This window comes from Rhipicephalus sanguineus, chromosome 4 (genome assembly GCF_013339695.2).
Source record: "Rhipicephalus sanguineus isolate Rsan-2018 chromosome 4, BIME_Rsan_1.4, whole genome shotgun sequence".
Lineage (NCBI taxonomy): Eukaryota > Metazoa > Arthropoda > Arachnida > Ixodida > Ixodidae > Rhipicephalus > Rhipicephalus sanguineus.
The window spans coordinates 200,409,060-200,431,208 of record NC_051179.1 but is presented as its reverse complement, the minus strand read 5'-3'; the positions used below and the strand labels follow the sequence as shown (position 1 = coordinate 200,431,208).

Sequence of the window (22,149 nt, the reverse complement as noted above, 5' to 3'; positions counted from 1 at the left end):
AATCTAATTTGTTGCTATCGCATTTATTGCTTCGCCGTTGCCGTGAAACTGTGACTTTTGCAATAATATTTTCAGTTGGATATCAGTGCTCGTGTTGTGTCCACCCTTTCTTCGTCCTCGTTCATTATGCGCTGTTTTGCTTATACCCACTATGAACGGAGGACAATCTTCACAACAGAAGCGTAGGACAAATTTCATTATATAATTACGTGATTGCTGTGTTTAATTAAAACTTCGCCTCACAGCTGACAGTAACCGCTGTCGAGACGGGGGGGGGGGGTAACGACCTTTTGTCCCCCACCCCGGTAGATACGCCTATGGCTGGAGGCCCGTTTACTTAGATTTAGGTCGGCATTAAAGAACACCAGGTGGTACAAATTTCTGGAGCCCTCCACTACAGCGTCTCTCATTATGGGACGTGAAAGCCTAAAAAATATTGCATTCCTTTCGAAAATGGTTCTTTTATGCGCATCAAAACACAACGGAAGTAGCCAGGGCCAACATTACACCATGAAACGTGGGCATATTGTGGTTGTAGCAACAATGACCCTCGATTTTACACACCCAGACCTACTAGGTACCGCATTACGTTGTTGTAAACATTTTAGCATCGGCCAAAAGTGAATGTTTTGTCTATTCAAAGCCCGCATTAAGAAGCGAACGGGGATTGAGCATGCAGTGTCTTGTCTTGCGCTGCACTCAACAAAATAAGAAAGCCAAATGAAATTTATGGGGCGCGCTGTGGCGCCATGGGTGACCGGCCAGGTCGCTCAACTGTAAAGCTGGCTGAGGCCGTGTGGGTGATAACGAATTCTTTCACAGCCGCGTTAGACGGCCTCTGTTCTGAAAGCACTGATACTTGCAGGTTCTGCAGTGTCACAGCCTTGCGGAGGCAGTCACCATGGCAGAGGGTCTGCGGTCGGTGCAAGAAGTCCGTATCCTGTTTTCTTCTCGGCGGTATCTGCACCCTATGCCTTGCAGTGTTGCGGAATGGGCGCCTCCATTCCATTCCAATTCTATTCCGGGGCATTAGAACTTGCCGCAATTCTATTCCTTTAAATTCCTCGGAATGAAAAAACTTAGCCATTCCCACTCCGGGAATGGCCGGGCAGTTCAATTCCATTCCTGTAATTCCTCAGCCTAAGAAAGGCATCTTGATAGTTTTATCGGGTTAAGAATGAACGCCCCATAAAGCTGATGTCATCAGATGCATTAAGAACTGCAAAAGTACGCAAAACACGTTACCAAGGTCGAGGGATAGTAGCTTGGTGACATATGTCGTGCAGTACAACCACCTTACTAATTCTCATAGGGGCAGTTCTCCCGCTACCTATAGTATTTGCATGGTCAGCATGTTTCAACGAATGGTGATGTTCTAATATTGTTTAAGCTTAAATGTGTTAATGCTAAAGTGACGACATAGGGTATTTGTATGCTGACTAAAGTAGTGTTCAAGAAGACTAAGCAGTTTTGCCACGCGTCTGAAGCGGTCGTGAATATGGAGAAAGCTAAGATTTTGTTAATGGGGAACAAAACCCCCTAGATCTGCTGGTGTTAGTTGGAACAGTGCACCACTCGGGCACCTTGTGCCTTTGCATCGAATACGAAACACTGGGCGACACTGCTCGTCAGCACTCACGCTTGTCAAGCGCGCCTCGCAAGCATGGATGGGGTGAGGAGAACTTTCTGTGTTCGCCTGTGCGCAGGTATGCAATGTCCTCCTTGTCGCAAATGTTATTTACGTGTGTCGGGTACTAAACTGCTCGTAAGGCTGTGCATAGAGTATTCGGCACTTTCGTGTGGGGGTATCAATGGGAACCAACGCGCAGGGGTAATTTGTTTCTCCCTTCAGTGTCTGCTGGGATAATGCATTTGTTTGCACACTAACTTATGCCTCGGTTTCTCTTATACAAGTTGGCAGATCGTTCACACTTTTACAGCACGCCTACCCTTGGCTTTTGCTAATCAGGCTAATAACGCTGCAAATCATGTTGATTATGGCGCGGTCAAGAGCAGCCTTTCGTGAACAGGCACAGAGCTGCGCCCAGCGGTGAAGGCGGACGTTATCTTGGGCTAGCTTGCGAGCCCTTTCTCTCGTTGCGTGTACTCACGTTCGTGCTTTCTTTTTAGGTGCCGAATCAAATTAGACGAAACTCCGACTACAACATGACGGAAATAAGATTGCTTTTAAGGGCTCGTTTTTCTTTGTTAGACACAATATTATTGAGAACTAACAGACAATAATGCCAAGTAAAGTATAGGGGATGTTATTTGTAATAATTGGGATATAAATATGAAGAAAGTAAAGTGGACGAACAGATGACTTGCGGCCGGCAGGGACCGAACTACAGCATGTATAGTTTCGGAGCAAAGCTCGCAGCTTGTTTGTTTTCTTCGCGGGTAATTTCAAAAAATTGTTTCCAATGTGCCATGTTGGCGGACTTACTGCTTGCTTGAGCCGCTCTGCGCAGGAGCGTGTTAGTGCGTTATGGTAGTGCTTCTCTAGCCGCTGTTGTGCCGCAGCACAAATGCCACAATACCAACGACCTTCGAACGGCGAAGGATAGTGGGAAACGTCGAGCCCTCGCCTAGCCGGCCCCGTCAGCTGACGCCAGTCGTCGTTTCCTCGCGCGCTTCAGCGACTGAGACATACCTGGCCACCACATGGAGCGGAGAAACAATCTGCGGTGTGGATCCTCCGACGCCGTGCAGTGGTCACCTGTCTGGCCCTTTTCTGTCCAGAAGCGGACGGGCTGCGTCTACAACCAGCAGGCCAGTTCTCGAGAAAGGGCCTAATCCAAGGTGCCCATCGCCAACCAGAGTCAACTGGTCATTGACCTTGGGAGGCACGGGCATGTTCATTATGTTCCTGCCAGTGCTACAGGATTGTTGGAATCCTGGACACCGCTTGGAGAGGAGAACGAGGGGTGGACCCCATCCATGTTATTTAACCGGCGCACTAGAGAGCGCCGGCGCTTGTTGTCTTAGATCGAACGATGACTGTGATTTGGGGGCTGCTGCCGGGATTTCGCTGGGGACGACGCATGAGCAGGAGTTCCGACTTTTCTGCACAGCACGTTAGACCGCGTGCTCATGCGTATTTTTGATCTGCACTTACTGCTTCTTGGAGCGCGTCTTGTGTTTGTCCGTCTGAGCCTTTGGTCACCCAGATATTGACGCCGTCCGCGTATAAAGCATGTCGCAGGCTTGGATTGGTGGTCAGTAGAGCCGGTAATTTACCCATGGCGATGTTAAAAAGTCTTGGGGACACCGAACCTTTTGGCGTGCCTTTACCTGCTAGCTTGATGATGTCACTGCAAAGCGAGTCTAATCCTATTATAGTCATCCTGTTTGTTATAAAAGCCTTCACATAGTCGTAAACTCGTCGTCCGCACCGGGTCGACGCGAAATCCTCTAATATTAGGTCATGCGAGACGTTGTCAAACGTACCGCGAATGTCCAGGCCAAGCAGAGCTTTAGTTTGCGCTGAACATGGCCGGTCCATTACTTCCTCCTTTAGTATGTCTTGCGTGGACAGATGGGCCCGGCACCCAAACAGTGTGTCTGGAAAAAATCCTTGGGCTTCAAAGTATGGTTGCACTCTTTGGAGGACAACGTGCTCCATTAATTTACCGAGGCAAGATGATCGCGCGAACGTTGTAGGTGTTTGCCGGGCTCAGGAATTAGTGTTATTTCGGCATGTCTCCAGGTTACGGATTTCCAATGAGTGCTATAGAATTGTGTGAGCTCTTTTAGGTCTTCGTCATTGAGGTTTCGAATTAGGGAGTATTGGATGTTGTCTTTCCCTGGTGCTGTGTTGCGCTTGGTATTCAGAAGCGCAGCTCGAACTTCGTGTGAACAGTTAAATAGCGCAAACTACAGGGACGAAAGACAGGAGAATGCGACACACACAAGCGCTCCTGTCTTTCGTCCCTGAAGTTCGCGCTATTTAACTGTTGAAATGGAGTACCAACTAGTCCAAACACGCACCTTGCGAACTTCGTGCACAGTGATATCCGCACCCAGTGGTGTTGATTCTGTATATGGGCAGTTTTTATAGTTTGGCTGAGGGCCTGGTAGCGATGCACCTATCTTGAAGCTTCTGTAGGATGCTGCTGTCATCCCCATCCTGCTTGCGAAGTGTTTGGATGGTACTGCTCTGGTAGGAATTGGTACTTTTCGGATCAATAAGAGCCCCTAGTGTGACCCACGTGCACGCTGTACTTGGCGCTCCATTAAGTGAGTTACAGAAGTTGTGCCACTTGTTCCTCGTGAGCTCTGTGGGGTATTGTTCAGCTTGCAACGTGAGTTGAGCAATGCGAAGTCTAAGCTTGCGATTGTGTCTCTGCCCACGCCAGCGTTTTACGAGGCGTCGGCGCGCTTCCCACAGGTGTCGAAGATGCGTGTCTACATCTGGAATTTCGGTTGTAGTGGTTATCCGCTTGGTTGCTTTTTCAAGGTCAGAGTGGAGACAGTGTAGCCATTCACTTAGCGGTGTCCCAGTGTTGTCGGTTTGAGCGCACTGCTTCCTAAACGTGTCACAGTTAGTGAGACTGACCTTTCGCTCTGGAGCACGGGGTTTGGAGATCTGCAGTGTTGTACAAAGGATACAATGATCACTACCTGACGTTTTTTGTAGATTTGACCAGTGATAATTTCTAACTCCCCTGACGAAGGTTAGGTCAGGGCACGTATCCCTTGTTGCGCTGGTTCCTATTCCGGTTGGCACTTGCGGATCTGTGAGTAGGGTAAATCCGTGATTGTAGATGAGGCGTTCTAATTTGGTACCTTTACGGGTTGCGGGTAGGTATACCCATGGCGTTTGTGGAGCAATAAAATCACCAACCACTACAACTTGTTCCCCTAGCTTACATGTTTCCGCTATAAGGTACCCGAAGTCATCCCTCCTAAATATAGGGAAGCTGTAGATGGTGAGTACAAATAGGCTCTGGTGGCTGCGTTTCTGAGGAATGATTTCAACAAGCACATGTGGAATGGAAGACGACAGTTTGTGTTTCATTGCTGTGGATCGTTTGGATACTAGTATTGCGACAAGTGATGGTGTTTGGTGATCTGTGTACAAATGGAAGCCAGAGAGGGTAGGTGTGCTGTGCGTCTCCTGCAGAGCCGCAATATCCGGGGGGTGCGTGAAAGTGGCAGTGTAGTGTTGCAGGGAGCTCCGCTTTCGTCGGAACCCCCTGCAGTTCCTCTGCCACACGGTGAAGGCAGGACTAAGACGTTGAGGGGGGTCCATCTTGTTCCTTGTGGACCATGTCCTGAGTTAAGAGTGGTGGGCGAATGTACGGGTGTGGTCGTTCGGTCAGGCTCTTGGCGTGGGGAAGTGGAAATGAGTCTTGGCCCCTGCAATAAACGACGCGAAACTCTCTTGTATGTGCTGCTTTAGTTCTGTAACAAGTGCTTGCGTATGAGCCGTTAGCATATCCCTGAGTTCTGCACGGAAATTGTTAATTGCCTGAGTGATCATACTGGTCACTTCAGCCTTAAGCGAGTCCCTCAGTGCAGTTATGTGTGTTTGAGGTAGGAGGCACTTTGGGGTGGGTATGTGATGGCGATTGGGAGGATGGAGGTAAAGAAGAGTTTAGCCTGGGAGGCCCTGCTGGCCAACTCACCTTAGCCGGAGGCGTACGTCCAGCGGGCGCTAGCTTCTTGGCGGGTGGCGATTCTGGTCTTTGCGCACTTTCGGCTCTGTTATTTTTTAAATGCGGAGAATTTCGTAGTCGCACCTGCGGCGTCGGCCGCCGTCCACACCCCCACTGCGCATGCTCGGCTCGTCTCGTGCCGGCAGCAAGCCTCTCCTCTCCCTCCCTCGTATGCTCGGCTCGTCTCGTGCCGGCAGCAGGCCTCTCCTTGTCAGTCACGCTTGGTGGGCGGAATATTCATGGAGCTGCGGACACGGACAACGTGCGCCCGTTAATGGTGAGTGCACTGCTTGCGTAGGTACTAATTATACACCTGTAGCTGGGCGTCTGCAGCAGCTCTGCGGAAGTTATCTGCCAGCCATTTCCAACAGCAGCCTGCGTCCGCGGGGCTGTTGCGGATGCCCAACTAAAGCTGTCAGTTAACGGGTTGACACCCGTTAACTGCGCATTGCTGTACAAGCTCCCATAAAATGAGCGATGCAAACAATTATCAAGAGTCATTTTTAAAGACGATAGTCTTTCTTGGGATACTTAAACGGAGAAATTTTGGTCTGTCTTTCTGTCTGTCTTTCTGTTTGTCGGCACGTCACTCGATTCAGCCACTCGACCAACGTTGAACCACTTGCCCAAGGGCCAGCCATCTTGAACGGCTTACTAGGTTCATACTTGTGTACATTGTCGATCAAAAAGCAAACCTTACGCATATCTGAGGTGCAACATCACTAGGTAAGTATTAAGTGGTGTGTTCCTTTAATAGAAAATGCATTCATACGTAATTCTAAAGACCCTAGTTTCCTAAGCTGCGCTGAAGATGCGACTGCGCTGAAACTTGCCTTCCTCCGTGCCCTCTACACTAGCTCATTGTTGTGTTTCAGTTTCGGTTCTGTATTGCACCATACGAATGCCATGGGGCGCCGCTCTGGCATTCCTGTTTTACCCAGGTGACGTGTAAATAAAAGAGTGTGTGGAGAGTACTCGTTGAGTGCGGACGTTTCTTCTGCTTCAGCGCTTCGCGCCACACCGCGTGTTCGGGCTGGCTGGCGTCCCCGCCGGTCGCGTTGGTTACCGCCGGTCTTCGCCTGCTGCTGCACCGGGACTACCAGGCCGCAACACAGAACTCATGTTTCCCGACGTATTGCCAGATGGCGTCCATATCTCACGCAGCGCCTCTTCTATCGTCTTTAGACGACATTTGCAGCGAAGCACGCAGATACGCGGCCAATTTGTTTACAGATCGCACATTGTGTCTGCACTGCTGAAGGTGCAATATGTCGTTTTGAGATGCGCTTTAGTCTACTTCATAACAACATTTCCATCAACCTTGAGTGTGCAGGGTGCTTCCGCGCGTGGGAACGTGGAAAAAAAGCCCGTCTACGGAACATTTACACGCAGTATATTTTATGGGTTTTATTGGCTTAAAGACAGTAGTTTGAGGTGCAGATATAGTAGGATGCTTCCAGCACGTACGCTTTAGTCACTTAGAGGAGTCCTGACACAAAAATTTTCGCCCCGCGTTTTTTTGCTGCAATGTGTTAATGGGGGCCTGTTAGTCATAACACGGCACATCGTTTGCTGCAGCGCGCGACAGATAATTAATTACAAGCTTCTCATTACCGACACAGCCTCAGTTTCGGTTTGACAGAGCTCCAAAAACGACAAGCCGCCAGGTACAACTATCACCACCTAGCGAGTGAAACGCTCGGTCACGTGAGCACACAGAACAGTGACGCATTTCCGCGCAGTCTGTCGTCGTAGGGCTCATCGTAGTCTGATGGCGACGATTTTCTTGCAGCGGGGATCGTAGGAATTTTCGACGTGGCGAATCACTTCAGGTTTGACACGCTGGCGAGGAGCGATTCGTCGGGAAGCGCGTCAAAACAGAAATGGCGGCTACGACGTCATCATAACTTGTACCGGTTGCAACGGTTACGTAGGGGAAGTAGGGGGGTCACCTCGGGTCACCTCCGAGGGTGTCAATGCACTAGGTGCGGCCTATAATGCTGGATCGCGCTCGCGAACTTCAAAATTCATATAAAATACCTTCCAAGCTTTATTCGCTGTCGATATTTTGCAGATGGTACACGCACGTACACGGGAATCGGCCCAGCAGGCTATCTCGGCCGCGAAATTTTGTGTCAGTACCCCTTTAAGTTGGACACGCCTTGCCAGCAAGGTGAAAAAGCTAGAGACTTTCGACGGCGCGCGTTGTTGCGGTCGCCGCCGTGCACTTTTTTCTTCGTTTCTGTTAGCTGTTTTCGTGGTCTGGCAACATCTGCGATGACGCTATAACAGAATCAAGTGAGTGTATGTACGTGATTGTGGGGGTTATGTGCGCTAATTCGAGCATATGACATGTCTGATCTCGACGTAGACGGCGTCCGCGCGCGCTGGGTGTCGTTCGGGCACTCGTACTCGAATGTGTTTGCTGAGTATTTAAAGATGGGTTACGTTTGTAAAACATGCGGTCAGTAACCGCTCACGGCGTGCCCCTGACTGCCGGAGGATGTGCTTGGGTGTTAGAATATGCTGGCGCAAAGCCGTGCTTATTCTGAAACCAAATTTTGAAGCGATTTTTCAGAAAAGAAGTGCTTTCATTCGTGCATAGCCAGTGACTATTGCGAAACGGTGTTCGCGCTCTCTTTTATGTGAAAATTTGTTTTCGTTGGGAAATTATTTTGAACAAAGCACACGTGTCAGATGTATGTACAGTAACGGTTTGTTGAACAAAGGGTGGTTTTAAATAGAAATAAGAGTGTGTATGTTGTGGTTATTCCCAGAATCCCGGATCACTTCTCTCGCCTCTTCACTCCGTATGACAGCCACACTCGGGGAAACGAAGGTGTCGGTTTGTCTGGCGCCTCACCGCTCGTGATGGAAAAAAAAAATTGCAGTGGCTTAGCTCGGCTATGCCAGGTTGTACTTAGCGTTAGCAAAGGTTCAGCCATGGAGGAAGGAATATACTGAGGAGAGGCCCTGACGTCACTCGTTGTGAAGCCGTGGTGAAGCCGGAAGTCGGCCATATTGACTGGGCAAATTCTCCTCTCTTGTTTACATCCGAATGTGAAGCGAAAGGCGCGACTCTCTCTCCGGCTCGAAAAGCACGTGGGCTGCGCGGCGCGCGCGCCGGTGCTATCCGAAACCAACTGAACGGATTTTAACGCGCTGTTCTGCCGCGATACGGCTGACGAAATCTCTCCGTCTGGGTATTGTACTCTTGCACTGCCGCCGTTTACAATAAACTCCGCTAGTTGCACGTTAAGTTTTTTTATTTGAACAGTTTCTTGTGAAAATAAAGATGTTATGTCGGACCAGCCAATTCATTGCCGCGCAACGAACCAGGCGCCGAAATTTGTACAGCTTCTTTCAGATCGCTTTTCTTTTACGCTTCTCTTTGGGCTTTATGGAACTTTCGGCCAGGCTGTGAGCTAGGCACGGCGATACAAAAACATGTCTTCTCTGCAATAAACCCGGAGGCCCGTAGTTATGCCACTAAAATCGGCGTCGGTGGAGCATGTATACGTGACAGCCCGTTGAGGTTGCGGCGGCCTCCTTGTTTTCGCTTCCCTTATGTCCGAAGCGTACTGTTTTCAAAGGATATCCCAAAGGCCAGGATTTCATTAGGACGAAGCAGCGAACACCAACTGAAGGTGCGTGAGAAGATGTCTCTGGTGTGGATCACGCGCACTGGTACCTACGGAGAACTTAAAGGCGAGGATCGCGTTAGGACGAAAGCTGGGAAATCCAGCCGAAGGAATGCGTGGGAAAAGGTCTCCCGGATGGATCACGCGCGGACACAGCCGCCAAGGACGGCGGGGAAAGCCAGCCGAATGCGAGGGAAGATGTCTCCGGGATAAGTGGCTGGTTATTTGAGAACAGGAGAGAGAAGGCGCTTGTTTCTGTCTCCCTTATCGGGAACATAGCTAAGCGCCTTGCTTGGTGGTGAAGTGGTGGTTCACGCGCGGACACAGCCGCCAAGGATGGCAGAGAAAGCCAGCCGACGGAAGGCGAGGGAAAAAGGTCTGCGGGATAATTGCCTGCTTATTAGAGAAAAGAGAAGGCGCTTGTTTCTGTTTCCCTTATCGGGGACCCGGCTAAGCGCCTTGCGTGGTGGGGAAGGGGTGGTTCACGCGCGGACACAGCCTTCAAGGATGCCCGCCCGGTTCAAACAGCGCCCGTAAACAAACACAGCATTCCTCCTTTCTTAACGAAAGAAGGATATGATTGTGTACACCTGATGATTTCGAATAGTACGAGCGGCACGTCTTACTGCGTTGGCACTATCCCTCGAAGCTCCACTGCGAGCACGTCGCTGTGTGCGCGGTCACAGCCGCAATGCCCAGCTATTGTGTGCCAGGATGCAAGTCGCGCGGCTCACAAGGAGTACCAGCCACCTCCTACCATTTGTAAGTAAATTTACTTATTCGGTGGACGCGTTAGAGTAGAGGCCAAGCGAATTCGTATAGTGGCAATCGTTCTGTAGATTTATAATATAACATGTTATGCTGCGTGTATACATTACTGTGCAATACATATGTTGTGTAACCATCCATTATCAGGTTTCCCAAAGATGCCGTTCGTCGGACAAAGTGGATAGAAGCAATTTGGCCCCCGCATATTCGCCGGGAACCTGCAAAGGAAGCTCATGTTTGTTCGAAGCATTTCTTAGAGGAGCATTTTGATCGCACGTCCGCGTTCAAAGTCCGCCTACGAGAGCATGCAGTTCCTACTCTCTTGGTGAGAATGAATGAACTTTGGAACCGATTTCCGTTCTCTTATACATAGTTCACGATTTATATTTTTCTCTCTCTGGTAAACGATCTTGATACCTGTATGTCGCTAGCATTATAGTGGTAAATGATGGTAAAAAGGATTGACATACAATAAATGTTATAATTCAAAATAAATAAATAAGCAATTAAATAAATAAACAAATTATCATGCACCAGTTCATATCTATTCAGGCTTCCTTCTTTTGACATCACTGACGAAATTATATTTTTCTCTTAAAATTTAACAGCACATACTCATACCTGTTAGTACTCTGTGCACGAATTGGTGGGGTGCAAAAAAAAAACTTAAGGTAGCAATTTCATAACCAGCATCTAGAAATTTAGATATAAACGTGGTAATCAAAAGCAAGAGTTTTGTAAGTGCCTCTTGCATCACGTATACATGGTTAATTTATATTGATATGAAGTAATGCAACCCCTGTGCCATTGTTATTTCTTTTCTTGTTTTATTTTTTACATCCGATCTACAATTGTAATACTAAGTTTTTAATCCCCCAGCTACCTCATCCAGTACAACAAGGTGATAGAGCACCTGATGCAGCAAGCACCGATTCATCCTTTGATTCCCCTCAGCTCATGCAAGGTTGCGCTGAAGGCTTGCTGCTGCTTGCACAGGTAAACACTTCACTTGATCATTATAATATGCTTACAGGCCAAGTTATGCTTGAAGCAGCCACTCAACAATAAAATATTGTGGTTGTACTTGGTGCATTAGAATTCAATGTGTATTTGTACAATGCAATGCGAGTAAAGCAATATGCAGAAACTGTGGGAATGACAGTTATATTGCACTCATTCCTCCAGTTTCAATGCCTCGCTTCATCTGTAATGCTTTGTGCGGCTTTTCATGAACGCATTTTTAACTAGCAGTGATATATCACTATCAGGTTGCTGCAACTTCTCATGAAGGCCTCCAAGCTTGCCTCTCCACACCTGCATCGCCTGACTTAGCTGCAGGCTTCCACGGGCAGTCCACACTCCAACAGGTGCACATCACTTTTCCCCTCTCGTTTTTTTTATTATTAAGCTCATTAGCTCACTACTTTGAACACTTTGCTGAAGAGCAAACCACTGAATAGCATAGGTATTCTTGCTTTTAGGAAGCCATGGATATACAGCATGAAAGTGCAGATCCAATCAGTTTACCTGACCCAGATCCCTCCAACCTAAGTGCCAGTCATTTCATCGAGCCAGCACTTGTACAAGTGAAAATTCACCTCTGTTCTACTCATCAGGCATGCTTGTCCTCTGTTATAAGTAAACTGATGTTACAGTTGATGTAGAAGTAAAAATTTCTAACACGTGCTCTTTCTAAAAGACTCCCATGGATATTGGTGAGGAGAGTGAAGCACAGGCCAGCATCGCCACACCAGGTCCATCCGGCCAAGTTGCTGGTATTCAATGGGAGCCGGCCCATGAGCAGGTAAACACACACTTCCACGTGACATAAATGTTGAATGATATACCAAGTGATACCTTCTCTAACTGAGGCTTTACTAACATAATATGCACTTTCCCTTTAGTTATGTGGTTGCAGTGTCCTGATAAGAAGCAATGCATGTACTAGCCCACCTCAATTTTTCGAGAAGCAGTATAGTTCAATTATTTTAATAGTTCAATTATAGTTCAAAATGCTATTAAGTGTGCAGCAGTACCTCTTAAAACTGGCTATGCAAGCCCCTGTGAATATCAGCATTGTCAGAATTACAAATAACCGTTTTTTTATTAAGATGGTATGATCTACTTCCACAGGAATTACAAAGGCCAGAAGACATGCTGGCACCATTTGAAACACCAAGAAAAAGAAAGCAGGCAAAAGTAAAGAAGATGAACAAATGCAAGCTATCAGACCAAAGCAATGCACGTGTATACATCAAGAGTAGCACAACCAGTCCCAATATTTAGTTCAGTAAACTAATAAAATAACAAGACAAGAAAGGGTGTTAAAGTCATAATTTGATCAAAGCAACGCATGCAAACTGTACATGCCATGTTTATCTGCATGACATACAAATCAATTGATGACTGCAATATTAAATGACGAATGACCTGTGCTCCAAGTTATAGAAAATAGTTGGCTAATATCGATGAGGTCTTTTTAGAGGCGACCAAGATATGATAGTACAAGGTTGTCCAACATTTGAATGTTTTAAATACCATAAGTGCAAGTGTCAACAGAAGGAGCAGGAATAAGGAAAAATTATGGCTCAATGTCCAAATTCCCTGGCTCAGTCATATTGTTATTAGAAGTGTTTCAGCCTTTCACAAGTGACGCACGTTACCACCTGACAAGTTAGTGTTTTGTTCTATCTGGTTTTGCATTGTAGGTCGACACCCCTGAAAAGGCTTTTTTGCGAGCTCGCACAGCAAGACTTGCCTCAGAGCAGCAAAGATCAAGGAAAGCAATCAAAAGACTTAGCAGTCCAAGAGGCGCCTTAAAAACAAAATGCCGAATTGAAATCAGTTTTGAAAACACTAACCAAAGAAAACATTTTGCTCAGAGAGCAGGTTTCAGTGCTTGACACTCTGGGTGCAGCAAATCAGCATCTTTTGAAACGACAGATCGCAAAACAGACAGGACAACACCCCCGAAAGTATTCACCTGAGCTAAGGGCTTTTGCTCTTACCTTGAACTTCTACTCTCCTCGGGCATATCAATATGTAAGGGAAGTCTTTGACACATGCCTGCCACACCCTCGAACATTAAGAAAATGGTATGAGAGTGTTGAAGGAAAAGCGGGATTCTCTAAAGAGGCTGTGACTGCATTAAAATTGAAATGCTTAGAAACTAGCAGTCGAGGACATCAAGCTGTGTGCAGCCTCATAGTTGACGAGATGTCAATTAGACAGCAGGTACAGTGGCAAAGTGGTCACTTTGAAGGCTATGTAGACATGGGTGCAGGAACCGAAGGTGACTGCTTGCCACAGGCAAAAGCCGCCTTCGTGATAATGGCTGTCTCCATTAATGGCCATTGGAAAGTTCCTCTTGGCTACTTCCTAGTTGATGGGCTTGTAGGTGAGCAGCGAGCGAACTTAGTTAGGCAGAGCTTGCTGACAGCTCATGAAGCAGGGGCCATGATTGTTTCTCTGACATGCGATGGTGCGCCAGCTAACATTGCAATGCTTCAAGAATTAGGTTGCAATTTTGCAGATATTCAGAACCTTCAAACAACCTTCAAGCACCCAGCTACTAACGAACCAGTTGCAGCTTTTCTTGATCCCTGGCACATGCTAAAGCTGGTGAGAAATGCCTTTGCACACCACAAATATTTTATTAACCAGGATGGAAAAGTTGTATCGTGGGCGCACATAGAAGCACTTCATGACTTGCAAGATAAGGAGGGAGTGCATCTGGCAAATAAGTTGCGAAGGGCTCACATCGAGTGGCAAAGGCAACCAATGAAGGTCCGCCTGGCAGCCCAGGTGATGAGCCTATCCATGGCAACAGCAATTGCTGAATGTAGGGCAATGTGCTTGAGAGGATTCGCAAATTCGGAGGCAACTGAGGAATTTTTAGTGATTATTAATAACCTCTTTGACATACTCAATTCCCGCAGCATGCATCAGGGAGGGTGGAAAAAACCAGTCAATGAACAGAATGTAAATAACATCAAAGAATTGTTTGACAGCACAATACGATACCTTTCCCTCTTGAAAGAGCCTGCAAACAGAAGAAATTTAATAGAAACGGGGCGGAAAACTGGCTTTTTGGGCTTCATAATATGCATGAACAGTCTGTTAGCCATGTATGATTTTCTCATTTGTAAAAAGAAGATACTAAAGTACATTCCTGGGCATAAAATTTGCCAGGATAATTTGGAATTATTTTTTGGCTTAATTAGAGCACATGGAGGGCACAACGACAACCCGACATCCCAACAATTTCAAGCAGCATTTAAAAAAGTGATCGTCCAAAATGAACTGTCTGATGTTGTTTCTGGCAATTGTCAAGTGCTGGACCGCATAACTATACTGTCATGCAGCTCAACCAAGAGGCATTCAGCAACAGAACTGCTGAATGCCACCATTCAGAGGAGGCAGCTCTTGTCTGAAGAGACCGTTGAGCATAGTTATGTAGTCAGCGAACATGATTACTGTGCATCATTCGAACACATAAGTGATTTTGGAAGTCGGGCTGTTGCCTACATTGCTGGCTATGTGGCAAACAAGCTGGACTCAAAGCTGATGTGTGCCCATTGTAGTGAAGCATTGTTTAGCACTTCAGGTGCAGCAGACACTGCATTCATTCAAAGGAAAAGCAGGGGGGCGCTTCACTACCCATCTAAAAGTGTCCTTGAAATTTGCAAGAAATCAGAATCTCTTCTTCGATGGGCTGTGCACATGAAGATGTTAGCATCAAGATCACTCTTGCAGGACCTTGTACTCCAAGTGCTTGAATCACTGCAGCATAAACAACTCTTTGCAGAACTGCACACACACATGTTTGATAATTCACCACTGGAGAATCACTATGTCCATCTTTTAAGAAGTGTCGCAGAGTCTTACTTGAATGTGCGCCTATATCATGTCGGTAAGCAGACAACGCAAAGTTTTCACAGCAGTCAGGTGCGCCAAATGTTCACAAAACTGACCCAGTTTAAAGGGCAATAGCATTCCATTCGAACATTTAATTGGCTAAGTAACAATATCGTTTTTTCTATCTTCCCTATGTCTCTGCTATCTGCTTTTGTAGTCCAAATCAATGTTTCTTATGTGTGATGATGCTCTTATGTGTGATGCCCTAACGTCTAAATGCAGCTGAGTATACTGAGATGTTCTGTGCTTGCCTCTCGTTTCAATGCACAATTAATCAATGGATATGTTTATAATTGGATGAAATGACTATGGCATCCCACACCTGAATGGGTGTAATGCACCAAAACTGTGTTTTGGGTACACTTTATGTTCATTAGACTGAAATGATCATGTGCCCTTCTCTCAGAATTAAGCTCACAGAAGTCTAACACTTGTGTGTACTCCCTATTGTATTGGTATTCATATTGCACACCACTTCTTACTACAGGTTGGCGAACTCACTCATGAGTCCACTCACTCAGAGTCGAGCCGTGAGTCTGAGTAAGTCTGCGTGAGTAATATTTTGGTGAGTCCGAGTGAGTTCGGTTGAAGAAAATTTTCATGAGTGTGAGTCCGAGTAAGTTAGGCTCAGGAAAAAAGTTTGGCGAGTCTGAGCGAGCCCAAAGCACAAGATATATTTCTTTAGTGAGTCTTGAGTGAGTTCCACTGTTTTTGCCGAGCTATCTACTAGTCTTCAGCATTACTATCAGCATTACCTGAATTCACGTTTATACTCACGTCTACTCAAACCTATTCCAAAGCAGTGACGTTCATGCCCCATTTAAATGTTTATTGATCAGAGGCGCGAATTGCGGATGGAGATGCCTTCACCTACCCACCTCGCCAACTCTTCTAGGGAAGTTCTTGATAAACACATCTTATGTTTTTATCCTTTCAAGAAAAATGACTGTACTGGTTTGCGAGCACTCACTATTCGAAGGTACTGTATCAAAAGGTGCCCGGAAGAGCACCGATAACGTGAGGTATTGGCGTTAAAGAGCAGTGACAGCATGGTTGAAAAAGCTAATTCTAGGCTAACTCATGAATAAATTCACTCGGAGCTTAGTCAGACTCGGATCAGGCTGTGAGGGGTGAATTTGAGTTCGAGTGAGTCCGGTTGAAGAAAATTTTCGTGAGTGTGAGTCCGAATGAGCCCTAAGCGCAAAAAATATTTAATAAGTGAGTTTGAGTGGGCTCCACAAGTTTTGCTGACCTATGCTTCTTACATCCGTATTGTCTCTAATTTGCATTTGAATGGTACACCTACACCCTCCCCGAAGAAGGCTTGAAATACATGCTGCCAATGCTCAACAAAAGTGATTCTTTTTTTGTTTTTAAAGACTAACAACGTGACAGATTTTTCGGATTGCTATAGTCACAAATATTTGTGGTGAAATATTTTTGCACGTCACTGAATTGTAGATGTACTGCTCGATGTGTACTTCACAATTTTCCTTCGTACTTGTACTTGTCATAAGTGTCATTAAAATGTGTTTTGCTCCTTCTGTCTTGAGTTCTAAAATAATTTGGTCACCATCGTTCGAACGGCTTTGTCCGACGCGCATTCAACGAGGTGCACCTGGTGACCTTGTGCAGGTGTGAGTAGACATTTTAACGAGTTTTGCTCTAATACAGACAATACTGCGAAAAGCGAGCATCTTAAGCGAAGCAGAACAGGTAATTTAATACGCACAAGCATGCTGTAACTGTAAAGGAACATGAAAAACAAGATTCAATTACAGTCTTGAATAAGGACCTGCGGGCCGCAAATGCATCGTCCGCTGTCATAATTACCAACACCGCATAACTGTCACTGACCTGCAAGGCATTCATTGAACAGATTCTGGAGCACAGTTGCTATCTTCTATGATGGCTCTTCAGCATGATTTTGCTGGACACTGCAAATCCAAAGTAAGTACGTATACGCGCTTTCTAGAAACTAGAAAAGTACGTATACGCGCTTTCTGAACTAGAAAGCGCGTTCCGCGCTTTCTAGTTCAGAATTCTGGTTACAGCCACCACCGGGAGAACACCGCGTAGCTAACAATGCGGCACAAAGAATGGATGCTGTCGTACAACTGCAGCACGCCACGGTTAGGTGCGAGGCCCACGAAAACGCGCACACCGCCGCTGAACCGCCGGACCGATGCCGCACCGCACCACATCAATAACAAAACGCCGCCATTGTGCCCAGTGAATATGGCCGCCATGACGTCATTTCCTCCACACTTTTCCCGCAGCGCTCCGGCTGGGCATGCCCTCTCCTCTCTTTCCTTCCTCCGTGGGTTCAGCTGATTATTCTTAGCTGTCCAGATTGTCTAGGAGTATAGCCTTCTTTTGTTCATGCTTCGTACGCGGAACCGCTAATTGCCAGGCAACTACTTCGGGATCCGATGAGATAAGCTTTTCGGCTCTTCTGCGCCGTTGAGCAGCATTTGCGCTCTCCTTCTCCATGGCGTTACCCACCTGCAAACGCCAGTCAGAGGCGCTATCAAGCGGCTCCAGCACAGTGTCAGACGGCGACTGCACAGCGAAGGCGAATAGCTGCTCGCGCGTTGGCGCCAATACCTCTGCCAAGGCTACGACATCACTCTGGAAAGCGCAGACCGGCGGCGGCGAGTCGCGCGCGGCGGTGGCGGAGTCTGCGCGTGCACCGGCGCCAGTTTGTCTGCCGCGGCTACGACGCCACTCCTCCTTAACCCGCAGACAAGCAGCGGCCAGCCGCGCGCTGCGGTGTCGGAGAGCGCGTGAGATGCCAGCTCCGGTGACCCAGCTGTATGGCATCACTTCCTCGCGCATGCGCAGCACAGCTCATGACGCTCCACGCGAAATCGGCGCCGGCTAGGCAAGTGTAGCTAACGCTACAAAATCAACAGCGGCGTTCGCCCTGTCAACCGAACGAGGCAGTCGGTCCTACATTTCCTTTGGTTCGACAAGAAGACGTAGGAAAAGAGGTGAGTGGCACCCACGAAAAGGAGCTTAAGCCAATTTCGTTTGTTGTTTAAAAGAGGCTCACATGACCTTGTGCTGCAAGTTTGTCCCCAAGTGACGCGTTACAAAAGCTACTATTTGCAGGCTGTGTTTTACACGATAAGGGCAAAAAACTTGGTTCTTTACCATGCCTGTTTGCATTTGTTGTTTTGTTGTGAGCCTTCATTGTGTCCGTGTGAACTACTTATTGTTTAGATTTTGCAAACTTTGACTGCAATTTCATTTTGTCATCATGATATCACCTTCTGCTTTTCAGATACCGTTTTTATGGTGCTCACGCTGAACAGGAGCGAGAGCCTAGCAAGTGACAAGTCTGATGCCTCCAGCCGTCACCACTTTTTGGTTTATTCTTAATCATAAGGAATAAAGATTGAAACATGATGCCGATTTCTGCAGTTTATTTTGCACCATATGACACTATGCACATGAGTCACACATTTTAGTTGGATATACTCACACAAGCATGTAAATGAGGAATATATTACTTTGCTGCGAAAGGTGTGTTGTTTTGACGAGTTTTATTAAAATGATGGTAAAATTGAACTATGCTTTTTTTGCAGTCGCTGGGCAGAACGGCAAGTATTATTGGACTTGCTTAAAATGAATAGTTCACTATTTTCAACAGTTGTCGCGCAAAAGTAGAGCAAGGGTCAAATGAGTAGCTTAAAATAGTTGTGGAGTCGCTTGACGCTTCGGTGTGGGCCACTGGACCCCCGTAGGAGAGTTACCGGCAAGAGTCGTCTGACTACCTATACAGTGAAACCTCGGTGATACGAATCTCACGGAACCAACAAAAATATTCGTATCATCCGAAATTCGTGTCACCAGAAAGCATAGAAAATTAGCATGCGACAACAGAAAGCTGGCGTACATTTTCATTTATTGTTTTCCAGGGCCGCAGCAACGTCAGGAACAACCCCTTGTCAGTTAAATTTTTAGATGTCGGCAATCATACCAGCACTCGTAAATATGCGGCCCGTACGCGCGTATTTAATTAATGAACCAGGCGCGTTGTGACCCGCGACAGCAGTAGCCCTTCCAAATTTTAGTATGCTTTTTTGCATGACACCGGAGTACTGCAGCGAAAGTAAGGAAATAAGCGTTTTGACGCGATGGATCAAGGCCACAAAATTACAGAAACACGGTCCTGTGTTATGATTTTGCTATTGCGGAGGTGTTGGGGATGTTTTTTGGGTGATTTACGGGCGTGCCCGCACAAGTGCGACCTCAACGGTCGCGCATGTTGACGTTGTGAGGCCTGACTCCTTCGCCAAAACCGTCCTCGCCTTCAATCGGTCCACGTCCACCTTTCAAAGGATGTCTGATGCACGAGACAGGCACGTGTAAACACAATACAACGACAACAACCCGCGTCCACGCGTTAGAAAAAAAAGCGTGGCGCTAATGTCCTCTGACATGCTTGGTGCATCTGCCAGATGCATCTCGCGCGTGCTTGGTGCATCTGCCGCGACAGCGCGGACAGCACCTCTTCGTACCTGGGCGGTAGCGTACGTTCGTATCAAACGTCACTGAGTGAAAGTCGGTTCGCAACAGCCGTACTCTATTACACTGCAGGCCAATGGGCCTTGGCCAGGACCAACGAAAAATTCTTGTAACCCCGAAATTCGTACGAGCCGCGATTGTATCACCGAGGTTTCACTGTAAGTGGTAGCGTGATCTTTCGGATAAGAGTCCTTCCAGTCTTCCTAGAGGGTCAGGGAACTCTCCTAGAGCGCGCCGACACTGACCCACCAAGAGAGTCACCCTGACACTTTGAAGAGCGTCGTATACGTGGCAAGTCAGAACTCCCCGAAAAACGTCACGTATACGCATTTTTTTTCTTAGAGTGTACGTATTGCTTGTCTGGAGGTTTCTGTTCCCTCGCGGGGCATTTTAGCTGGTTGGTTGCCTTTGCAGTGGAAGCATCGAGTCGTGCAGCTGTGCTCCGGCGCTGGTGTCTCAACTCCACAGGCCTCACATCGGCGTTCAGTCGGCGTTGGACACACGTCTGCCCGATGTCCAATCGCAAGGCAGACTGTGCAGACTTGTTTGCGAGGTCGGTGAATGTAGCATAGGTATTCCGCTCGGTAGTAGTAGACATAACATGGAACCTGAAGACCTGCAAAGGTTATCAGCGCAGTGTTTGTGGACCGCATCATGCGGGCGTGCAGGATTTCGGCGTCGCGTGCGTAGATGTTGTCGAGGAGTTCGGTAGGCGAGGTATTCTTCTCGGGACCGATGATGACTTAAGAAGGGTGACGACTTGGGCTTGTTGGTTTGTCATCCTCGTAAGCTGTTGCGCGTGAAAGACGTAGACAGGGAACACAAAAAGACACACGGAGCGCACACTGTCAACAAATTTTAATAGCAGAGCGACGTGACCTCATATACCTGGCAAAACCCAATGTGCATGACAGCAAGTGCATACCAACAACACGGCCCACTCAATATACACGTGTTGTGCCACACAGATACGCGATTTCCTTGTCGGAAAGTGAGATGGACGCTTGGCTGACGCATTTTCCTTTTAAGCCCGAGATCTTGTGAGCCTCGATAATGAGACACGAAATTTCGTTGTTGCTATTTGCGATTATGTTGCACTCGTGAAACTCCGGAAAACAGCCACAATTATTGCAATGAATTGCAAGCCATCCTCCCCCCCCCCCCCCCGTTTTGTTTTTTACATTGTTGGCGTGCTCACGAAGCCTTTCGTATATACAGTGAACCGTTTGTCCTACGTAACAACGGCTGCATGTTGAAGGAATTTCATAGACGAGGCCTTCATTGCATTTGTGGCGACACATTGCGCACAAAGCGGCGCAGCCTCCGCCTCGTCACTAGATAGCCCGGCGTGACATGACTGCATGCTACACCACGCCTCCGATAAGAGACAACACCGCCGCAGCGTCACTGAAGGCTTACGTCACCGACGGTTGCTATAAAACCAAGCTGCCGTGCTCGGAATTTATCATTTCATCGCTACCCGACTGAGCGCAGCGTCGCTATGCTCGCCCCGCTGCTGCTACTACGCTAATAAACAGTCGTTATGTTTTATGTTGGGATGCTTCCTTCCATCGCCACGGCATCCCACATCTGATGACCCGGAAACCGAACAGACCACACCGCCATGGCCGACCCAGAGGCCTTCACCGCTTGGCGGCAGCGGGTGCAACAGCTGGAACAGGAACTGCAGACCCAGCGACAGCAGCATGCTCGCAATGCCTCCACAACCGAGGCCGTGCCTACCGGCTCCGCTGATGACGTCAGAGCTCCCACAGAGGGCACCCCGCACGCTGCCTCATGCGACACCTGGCGTGTCGCTGTCAGGCTTCCGCCGATTTGGGTGGACTCGCCCGACGTCCGGTTCGCCCAGTTCGAGGCCCAGTTCTCCCTGGCGCGCATCACGCAAGACCGGACCCGCTACGATTACGTCGTCGCCCACCTGGACGCACGTTATGCCAACGAGGTCTGGAATATCCTTGCCAACCCACCAACGGCCAACCTCTACGAACACCTGAAGACCAACGGCCAACCTCTACGAACACCTGCCCTTATCCGCCGCCTGTCGCTCTCGGAAGAATAAAAGAACAGAACAGAACAACGGGACATTCCACACCAGGCCAGCGACCTACCGCACAACAGCCAAGCATCAAGGTACTCAGTGTTGACAATCATTCGCCGTACCACGCCATCCTCGCCGAATTTCCCGGATTGACGCGCCCCAGCGGACTGCCACGCAAAGTGCAGCACACCACCGTGCACTACATCCGGACCACTTCAGGCCCCCCGGTTTTCTGCCGCGCCCGTCGCCTTGCCCCGGATCGCATGCGCATAGCCAAAGCTGAATTCGAGGCCATGCTCCGCGAAGGAATCGCCCGCCGCTCTGACGGTCCATGGGCCTCGCCACTTCACCTCGTTCCGAAGAAGACCGAAGGCTGGCGGCCCTGTGGGGACTACCGTGCCATCAACGCGCGCACCATCCCGGACAGGTACCCCCTCCACCACACACAGGACTTCGCCCTTCGCATTCATGGCTGCCACGTGTTCTCCGTGGTAGACTTGGTGAAGGCCTACACACAAATACCCATCAATCCGGATGACATCCCGAAAACGGCAATCATCACTCCCTTTGG

General features: G+C 48.0%; 1 protein-coding gene across 1 annotated transcript in view; it reads left to right on the top strand.

Annotated features, from left to right (window-relative positions):
* Nucleotides 1-749: 749 nt before the first annotated feature.
* The window catches only part of LOC119391978 (probable ATP-dependent DNA helicase HFM1), a 395,854-nt gene continuing 374,454 nt past the window's right edge, over nucleotides 750-22,149 (top strand). The window contains exons 1-2 of the mRNA XM_049415461.1: nucleotides 750-800; nucleotides 866-935. Of these exons, the coding sequence (XP_049271418.1) occupies nucleotides 750-800; nucleotides 866-935 (121 nt within the window). The remainder of the gene's footprint in view (nucleotides 801-865; nucleotides 936-22,149) is intronic.